This window comes from Penaeus japonicus, unplaced genomic scaffold (assembly GCF_977035675.1).
Source record: "Penaeus japonicus unplaced genomic scaffold, GWHDUDI00000001_assembly GWHDUDI00000008, whole genome shotgun sequence".
Lineage (NCBI taxonomy): Eukaryota > Metazoa > Arthropoda > Malacostraca > Decapoda > Penaeidae > Penaeus > Penaeus japonicus.
The window spans coordinates 944255-954254 of record NW_028234410.1 but is presented as its reverse complement, the minus strand read 5'-3'; the positions used below and the strand labels follow the sequence as shown (position 1 = coordinate 954254).

The window sequence follows — 10000 nt, the reverse complement described above, 5'->3', positions numbered from 1 at the left end:
GTCAAGGAACTCTAGTATTGGTGAGTTAAGAAATCATAGGAATTTTATGTGAATATATATGAAATGCATTTCACAGAAAAGAGTTTTAAAATAAATTGAATATTAGAACTGTAAAACATTTTGCAGGAAAATCTGGATGCTAGACATTGACATTGAATTTTTTATTAGCTTATTTGACTGTCAAATGTCATTTACCATTGACTTAGGCTTTTTAAATGTATTTGTATGATTTTTAGATCATAGCTGAAATGTAATTTGTTTATTTATTTATGTACTTTTTTACAGAATCTTTTGTTGTATGTCAGGACTATAGACCCCCTGATGGTTACACTCCCACCATGGTGAACCCACTGCTTGACCTTAGTTACCAAGGATCTTGGCAAGACCTCAAGGGGATAAATCGTGTCATAGTTCCGTTCCTTGCTTGTGGTGATCTTTCTGCTTATGACTCTGATATGACATATCCATTGCAGGTAAGTTCAGTTTATCCTGAACAATTATTGTAAAGAAGATTTTGTTTGGCACTGCCATTATGCTTAATATTTTATTTTATTGTCAGTAGCAAATTTTGTAATATCATATTGATTTTTCATTGATTCATCTTGAAAGAAAACTATGTATCATTTATAGAGAACTCTATACATTACCCTATCAATAGGAAATAACTTCATGCTTATAATATAGTGTATTTCAGTTATATGAGGGAATGCTCACTTTTTATTTCCTTCTCTCCAGATTGATGGTCAATCTTATGAGTACCGACCACCAACTCAGCCACCTATAAGCCCTGCATACACGACAGCAATTGCCATGAAACGCCAAAATCAGCAAATTAATCCTCTTTTGGACCCAGTTCTACAAGGAGAAGAAAAAGTAATACTAGAGAATCAAGAAATAGCAGCTAATACCCCAGAAGAAATGATAAAGAAAATGGATGAAGTGAATTTGGAACCTTAGGATTCAACCAATTTACTCTTTTAATGCCAAGCCTCTTGGAAATGGGATTAAGTTTATTTTAAAAGAATTAGGTGCTGAACATGTTGATAAACCTAGGTTGGCATGATTTTTCAGAAATATTGAAATTTTACCAATAGCAGTCTTAATGTAATTTTCAAATTGGCTGGATGTTGTATTGTATGTCTTATTCTCATGAATAGTGAATCCTATGTTGAATTTTACTTACTATACACATTTCTATAAGAAAGTGTATGTTTCTTTAATTATACTGGATATGTTTTTGCTGATTATCACTATGTATATCATCGTTTATTCAAATATTATTTACAAAAAATAAAAATGAAAAAGTACTTAAAAACAGACTTTCTTTTAGTCTTTGATGAAAGTCATGGTAATTTTCGTAAAAGTCATGATATTTTTTAGGATAGGGCAGTATATAAATTGGCAAATTTTCCATTTTGTTTTTTGAAGGAAAATGGCATCTCCTAAGAATAATTTTCTGCCCATCCTCATTGCAGATGGAGATAGATTTGCATGCTCAGTGAGGTGAGTGAGGTAGCTTCAAGCAGCATACTTTGACTTTTCCCACTCTCAGTCACTCATTGTAAAACTAGAGCCATTTTTGTATTTTAATTTTTGTGTGTTTTATTTCATTGAGAGACTTATGTGTGTCAAAAACAGGCTCTATCAATACTGAAGCTGACTAAAATTGGAGTACAGGGTTCATATCAGATCATTATTTTCTTTATACTCAGTGTGATAGAAGTATTGCTGTTTTATGGGAGAACAAAAAACAACTTTATTTTTTGTTTGTGTACTGTCATAAACGAATACCAAACCATCCACAATGAAGATAACATGAAAAGGTACTGAAGAGAAAGGAAACCTGTGCTTATGACTGTGGTTGTCACAGTAAAAGGCATCCCTACTGGCACAGGGGCACATTGTAGACACTGGATATGGTTTGAGACCTTCCACTTCTCATTCTACCTGCACATCCTTCATCAGTGTTACTTTAGAGCAAGAGGTTGGCAACTTGCTCTGTGCCATCACTCTATAAAGCTAGTGCTTGCTAGAGAGTGTGGATGGTTGCCATTCATGGCTCCCTCTCCTCTCCCTCACGGCAATTGTAGTAATTTTAGCCTCAATTGTCATTATCACTCTCTCATTACTCATAGTACAAAATCCCCCAATGTCATGCATGTCATGATGCCTGTTGTCAGGCCAAAGCTCCTGTGTCATGTATGTTGTGACATCCATCCACAATGGGTTAATATGGCCAAAGGGCTAATGGGAAAAACTGTGTGCATGTGTGTGCTTTGCTTGTGTATGTGTGACCTGAAGCTTTTCTGCAAAAAAATTATGCTAAAATAAAGACGCCATTGCCAAATCTTTAGACCCATAAATAGCTGTTTGAGTTGAATTGTTCCCATTCTAACTTGTGTAGTAGACAGAACATCCAAGAGGAAAGGGCACACTACCTGTGCCGAGGCCTGGGATCAACAAGGGGCTCTTTCACTGAACCATTTTCTTAGACTTGATTTTTTTTTATCTCTGATATTTTCATCTTATACACGATGAAATATATTAATGAACAAAGGGGTTGAGGATGCAGACTAATGACTCCCTTTTGGTGTGGTTTTGAGGCATTCCTCAGACTGGTGTGTCAGTGTTGGTCTTATAGAAGGTTTAAGAGTTGTTGATAGACAGCTGTGTTGATCATCCCAATAGGAAGGCAATATCTTACCCACAACATAACAGTCACTAAACAAGGGTAGGAAGTACCCAAAAGATATTTCACTTTACCCACTAAAATTGGTTATACTGCACCCAAACACATGCTTCAGCAGAAAACCAAGATGAGGAGCCTGTGGGGAACCACCCAAATGTTTGTAATGTCATTACAGTCAGGTATATTATACCTAAGGTTAATTTTAAGAGGAAACAACTTATGTTGTTATAATAGGATTAAAAGTAAATGCCTGATGAGAGAGTCATTGCACTACACCAGAATATACACAGTTAGAGTGTGAATGGTGCTCTGATGTGGCAATATGTAACAACAACTGTTATGATGATACTGTATCTATATTATGAAGCAATATTAATTTTGATTAACATTCTAGTCATGAAATAAGAAATATTGTTTTAATATTTATCAGGTTGCATGTTTTTAAAACTTTAAATCATAATATTTTGTTAAACATTAACATGACAGAATACCAAGGAATACTCAGGAAATGCTAAATGTCCCTTAAATTTCTATTGAGTCAAATAATCCTTGAATAACTATATTTTTACATGTATTGTAGCCCATATATTTGGGGCATTCTTATATTTTGATACATTTCACATGTCGTCACTTTCTAACAAAATAAACTTATTTATTTATTTATTATTTTATTTATTTTTTGTATTATTATTTTTTATTTATTTTTTATTTATTTATTTATTTTTTATCATTATTATTATTTTTTCCTCCTCTTCCTCCCACTACTACTAATACTACATAATACTACACCTGTCAGCTTGACCCATGCAGCAAACTGAACCAGCTATGACGTCTCATTCTGGGTGTGACTAGGTACAGCATCTTCATATTACAATAAGAATTAATGAAGTCAAACATTGCTTAGGCACTCATGTGTTGCATTAAAAACTTTCATCCTAACTGCAATGAGTGCAGGTTAAACTTCAGAAGGAAAGACTTCAGGTATAATAGATTAGAGAGTGAGCTTCTTAACCCTCTCTGGACGGCTGGTACACTACGGTACTGCGCATTCAAGGCCCGTTTGCTGGGTGACGCCATATGGTGTCGTTTATTTAACTGATTTAGGCCTATGCGTTCAAGAGCCCTTGCAGTGTAACATGCAAGGCTGGAATGCCCCCGCCGTGACTGGGTTACCCCAGGGGGAAGAGGCCTTAGGGGCTTGTCTCTGGTAGGGGATTAGGAAGGTTTGTTTGGTGTATACTGTGATCCTTATTTATTTGGTAACACCAACAACAGTTTCGCATGGATTTTCCAATTTTCCACTTTCTTCCACACAACTACCCTAAGATCTAGAAAAAGTAAGCAAAAAAGGTTTCAGCTTTCTTTAGAACTATCAGCTTTGATACCCATTGGTGTTCTCTAAGGCTATTACAAAAGATTTTTCCTGTCTTTAAAAAAACTTTTGTGTAGACCAGTCACAACATGAGTTTCAATAGATGGCCTGTTTCTGTACTTAGTATACAGATATACTTGGAGCAAAACGATACTGGTCATAGTTAATCATAGAAGCCTTGTCACCACACAGTAGTAGAAGAATTTGTAGTGCCTTTGTAGTGAAAACTATGTTGCAAATGAGATAAAAACTATGTTAGGGTTTGTGTAGGTATATGTAGTTTAGTTCTAGATGTTTAAATATTGAAGATGAAAGGTATTATGTAAAAATATGCTGTGATTCTACTGGGGTATAAGTGGGTTTGTGTTTAGTATGCTGTGTTAAAGTAATGGTGGTAATGGACCAGTACAGGCAGAATTTTCAAAATGTAACTAGAATGCTTAAAATGTAAAAAAAACTGTAACAAATGGTGGAAAGTGTTTGTAAATTGCCTTTTGGATCCTATAATGAGATTTATTTTACAAAAATATATAGGAACTGAAATGGGGTGATATAATTAAGGCTAAAAATACTTCAGACTTATTTATCATAGGTTTATTACAAAACTTTTATACTTCCAAAATGTAGTACAACATAAATATATCACATAAGCTTAAAAATACCATATGTTTCATTTACAATGCAGCTAATATATACACATATGTGGACTAATCATGGGGATGCAAAGAAAGTAATGCATTTGAAGAATAAAATCAATTAAATTTAAGGATGGGTATAACAACATAATAGATTTTATAGACTAACTTTAAAAGATTATTTAAAGTATAGTGGACAATGTTAATTTTGAGCTAGCTATGAAAAATATTGTTTCGACTAGTTATTTCCTATTATGTAAATAGAACCATATAAAGGCATGTTCTGTTGTGTTCTTATTGCACTAGCATATTTAAGTTTTCCACTACATGAAACATATGGATACATACATACTGTATTTCATACTGTCTATTAATAGTTGTAAAAATAACCACTAAGTTTGTAGAGTGCAACTTTACAAATGCTTTCTAAAAGGTGCAGTAAAAGCAGTCTCTTTTATGGACATGTTGTAATAGTGAAGCAAATATTACTGAACTGACAATTTAAACATTAAAAAAGAAATATTCTCATCTAAAAATATACAAAGAATGTAATGGAAATACTCTGACCATTTAAAACATCATTTCCTTCAATATAACTGACCTCCAAAAAGATTCTTTTTATATACCACCATCAAGTATTATCACTGGACTAACAATAACTCTTTCAGACTAGTCATAAAACTGAGCTGTGCAATAAGATACAAAACTGCATGAAATAAATAATGATTCAGAGTTCCTTAAATCAAGAGTATGTATGTCTCTGATTTTGGAATATGAATGCATAATTGTCTTGTAGATAACAAAAAATGCTTAAAAAGGAAATATGCTGAAAGAGATTATATGCCACATTGAGTATTTCTTTAGGTGACTTTGAGAAAGTTACTGAAAAATAAAAGAAAAAAAGCGTTTCCATGTATACCTTTTTGGAATGTTGTTCAAATTTGCCACAATAAAGAACAATCTGGAAATTATTCTGGAACTCATATTAGTATGTAACAGAAGCCCAGATTGACCAGTTAAGATTTTTTTTGTCGTTTTCACTATAATTGTATTAATAAATGTACAGATGATCATAATACATTTGTTTCCATTTATTACAGTTTTTTCCTAATACTCTGAACTCAAATTTTAAACTACTAAGAAGGCACCGTGTCCTAAACCACCTGATGTGGCAGGTGATCTTTGAGTAATAATTTCATGAAATATGTCACAGGAAGACATATTTCCTCCAATATTATTTAAACATTTCACCTAGATGGTATTAAATAAGAGCAGTTACCAAATTTTAAAAATGCGATGTCCAATTTTAGAAAAAAGGCAAAAAGTAAAGGATATCAATATACATGAGCACCTGATTTACATTTTGTAAGCAAAAGTGAAATATGGTTCGTCTCTGTATTTTTCACATTTAGCCACACATTTTTCTCCTTAACCATGAAAGTTGCAAAATATAAATTTTATAATGAGAAGACAAAGAAATTGTAGTATGTATATGAATGAAATACTTTAATACACAACCATGAGTGAAAATAGACTGCATCATAAAAATATTTATAAGTAGCTATGGAGGAAGGCAGGAAGGCAGGAAGGTAGACAGATAGATAGATAGACAGATGGATAAACTGGTGTGTGTGTGTGTGTGTGTGTGTGTGTGTGTGTGTGTGTGTGTGTGTGTGTGTGTGCGTGTGCGTGTGCGTGTGCGTGTGCGTGATAGCAAGTGGGAATGAAAATGGGTGAATGTATGATTGGTTAGAAGGGGCTGCACGATATGTGTCGATGCATCTAGTATACACAAAAAATAGGTTCAACAGAGTTTTAATGTATTCTCTATATTAATGCAGCTTTGGGTGGCCATGAAAATCACAAAACCATATGTCACATACCAAGAAAATATTCTTAACAACCAAATATCAGAGGCTAGTGAAGAAAAGTTAAATGGAACAAACATATCACTAAAATACATAATGGCAAGGAAGGGGAACAGAACCCAAAGTCTAGGTTTCAGTTACATCAAATACCATCCATACATTCCCTTACAATATTTAAAATATGTTGAGAAATTTCAACCAAAACCTTTATATGGAAATCATTGGCTTTTAAGTGCAATGCTTGTAAGATATTCTAAATTAACCTCACTTAAATGGCTGATCCCAATACAAGGTTTTACAAACAAAGTGGTAAGTACATCTCATACAGACTAGATAACATCATAAGGCCCTAACAAGGACAAAATATACATACAATCTTTGGTATTTCTCAACTAGATATACAAAAAGGACTCTCCTCTCACAACATCAACATCGGCATTGTGATACAATATACTTCTTTATCTTGTAACATTGACATACTAAAATAGCAGCTGACTTTGACAATCTTAATATACTGTACATATTATTTCATTATTTAAAAAAATTTATTATAAAATTATCATTTACTCTCATACATTTACATACTGTATTCCTATCTTATAAATGATAGCACAGTATCAGTCAAGCTCTCTTTCAAGGGGAATATTAATATGTAATCCGTAAGATGTTCTATCATTACCCTGCATATCCATATTGCAAATTGCAATGACAATTCTCTCCTGTCCTCTTTCTATAATACTCTGACCCAATGAAGCACCAGTCTGGTCATATTCATGTCTGAGTTTCAGGCATAAATTCACTTTCTTCTGACTTGGCAAAAGTGTTTATAAAGTCTTCTAAATTAGGCATTATTTGTGCTGTTCGTCTCCAACCTCTTTCTACATTGGCAGATTTATTTTTACTTCTGCTTTCATGTTTTACTGAGTGTCCATCTCTGTGTTGTCCTTTGTGATAATCTTCTGAAGCTGTTGTGTTGGGGAACGAGTCATTCTCCTGTCTGTGCAGTGGTTCATTTACATTTATTCGAGGTGTGTAATCACTATCATTTTGACCCTCAGGGGAAGTAAAAATATTTTCTATTGTGGAGCTTTCTACTTTTGTGCTGTTGATCCCTTTAAGGTGGAGTAACCAAAGGCGATCTGTTCTCACAGTAGTCGTATTATGTGATTTTGTAGGAAGAAGAGTGGAATTCTCTGCCCAGTTTGGAGAATTTATGATAGTAGTTCCCGCTCCCGGTGTGAGAGAGAAGAAAGGCCGATTGCAGTTCTGTTCATCACTGGCGTCGCCACACGTGTCCCTACCATCACAGATGGCGGATGTTGCGATGCATCGACCGTTCCTGCAATACAAGCAGACATTAGGGTATATAGACACAATCAATATTTTCCTTTTTTCTCATGGCAATGTTCTTTTACATAATTTCAAATCTTACTGTGGTGTTGTGATATTCATATCTATGTGTATGTATAAATATATGTAAATAATAATGATGAGAAGATAAAGCTGATGACAATGATGATGATGATGAAGATGGCAATAATATTATAAAATTTACAACAATGGTTATAAATATATATATACAAAAAAATTATAAGAACAACAATGATAATCATAAATTTTCACACAAGTAAAATCACTGATAAATACAACTGATGTCTTTTTTCTTGCTGTTGTTCTTGCCCAGCGAGCTTACCCTTACAAATATCATCAATCCATTGAAACAACTATTTAACATAATCTTTCAACATGAAATTTAAGTAACTATTCCAGACATGCAAAACAATTTTATCAATCCAGCCTTAACTATAAAAACCATATGTAAAAAACTTTAGACTACATATTGACATTATAAATATACTGCCATGAGAAAATTCACTTTTGGTGTTACTTGGGTGAAATGAATTTGTTGACTTATTGAACTTGGATGTATTTAAACTGATCCAGAAGTTTAGAAACTGAAACTGTAATCAAAAGACAAGTAAATATAATACAAAAAGTTTATGATTTAAAAAAAAAAAAAAAAAAAAAAAAAAAAAGTTACAACAGCAAAACTTCAGTTAAAAATACAACAAAGGTTTAGTGTACTGATAACATACCAAAATAAATGATGTGCCATCTTGTAAACATAAAAAAATATTTGCCTTTTCATTACTTTGTAGTTGTAAGCATGAAACTATATCACTTGATGGGAAGCATTTTACATATGCCTATAATGCTGGTACATTCATATGAAATAATGATACATATTACCAAAATGCATCAATTGTCTGTTTTCATCTCAGTTCATGCAGGTAATATCATTATGCGAATCTGTTTCAGACTATGCATACTAGGATAACTTACCCACACTGATGCTCGTTGGCTTGGCACTGTCCAGTACAACCGAAGGGTTCATCTGACCCATCCCTGCAGTCCTCCAGCCCGTCGCAGAATTGCTGTTTGGGGATACACTGACTGCTGCGGCAAGTAAACTGAGAGTCAGGATTGGGGCACACTGAAAACATACACAGGCACCCGTCAAACGCTGAGACTTGAGATCCGCCATCGTGATGTTTTTGAGGTTAAGGAAAGTAACAGTGCAGAAGAGGGGAGAAACACATATAAGATAAAATGAAGAAAAGGAAGAAGAAGCCAGTTATATAACAAGTTATAACATTTAAACACTTACACTGGCTATCCCCTTTCCATTCAGTAAGCAACAAGATGTTAGCAAAGAAAATGAAAAAAAATGTTAATGTTAATATCCATCATGCAGTATTATTCATAAAGATTTCTTGATATTAAGGCTAACATGACAATGTTTAAAACTGAATATACCATACTCTATTGTGCAATTGGATTTAAATACTTACCTCTTCTTGTTTGTTTAACTATGATGCAAAACCATATCCAAATTTATCATGCAGAAAGAAAGAAAAAGTAAATCAATAAAATAAAAAGAATTTAGGGAGCATAGCAGCACAGACACAAACAAAATTTTCATGCATATTCAAGCAACGTGCATAGTTAAGTCTACTCATTCCTCTTAAACCATTTATCTTAACATCATCAGTTCAAATTACAATACAAGGACTGGTGGTGGTAAGTATTCTTAAAGTCTATGCTATATGCTAAAAGGGTAAAAAGGACTAGTGGAAAGAGAGAGGAGCTTGATGAACGAATCTCTTACTTCTCGCAGTCTGAGACGGGGTACGCTGGGCATGTCGATCAATGGAATATCAACTTGGAAATTATAAGCATGGAGTGAATTAATAATATATTGAGAAATATCAGTCTACCAAACTTATAGAAGGAATATTCTTGGCTTCTACAGTGCAGAGATGTGAGAATTACACAACAAAATGTGTACTGGTGTTCATAAAGCAGAAAATTATATGTGACCCAGTGATATTGAAGATTTATTGTCTTACAGCATTGATCTACACAGCATCTCACA

General features: G+C 33.6%; 2 protein-coding genes across 4 annotated transcripts in view; one reads left to right on the top strand and one right to left on the bottom strand.

Moving 5' to 3' along the window:
* The window catches only part of LOC122253194 (tRNA (cytidine(32)/guanosine(34)-2'-O)-methyltransferase), a 6649-nt gene extending 5334 nt beyond the window's left edge, over positions 1–1315 (top strand). Inside the window, exons 4-6 of the mRNA XM_043016060.2 lie at positions 1–20; positions 286–473; positions 736–1315. The exon at positions 1–20 is cut by the window's left edge and continues 190 nt beyond it. Of these exons, the coding sequence (XP_042871994.2) occupies positions 1–20; positions 286–473; positions 736–957 (430 nt within the window). The 3' untranslated portion in view covers positions 958–1315. The remainder of the gene's footprint in view (positions 21–285; positions 474–735) is intronic.
* A 3325-nt stretch (positions 1316–4640) lies between these two features.
* LOC122253192 (uncharacterized) overlaps positions 4641–10000 on the bottom strand; it is an 83563-nt gene continuing 78203 nt past the window's right edge. The window contains exons 9-10 of one of the 3 annotated variants that reach the window (XM_043016056.2): positions 8908–9058; positions 4641–7903 (exon numbers count right to left, since the gene is read on the bottom strand). In XM_043016056.2, the coding sequence (XP_042871990.2) occupies positions 7336–7903; positions 8908–9058 (719 nt within the window). In that variant the 3' untranslated portion in view covers positions 4641–7335. The remainder of the gene's footprint in view (positions 7904–8907; positions 9059–10000) is intronic. The other 2 variants (XM_043016057.2, XM_043016058.2) reach the window with 2 other exon arrangements.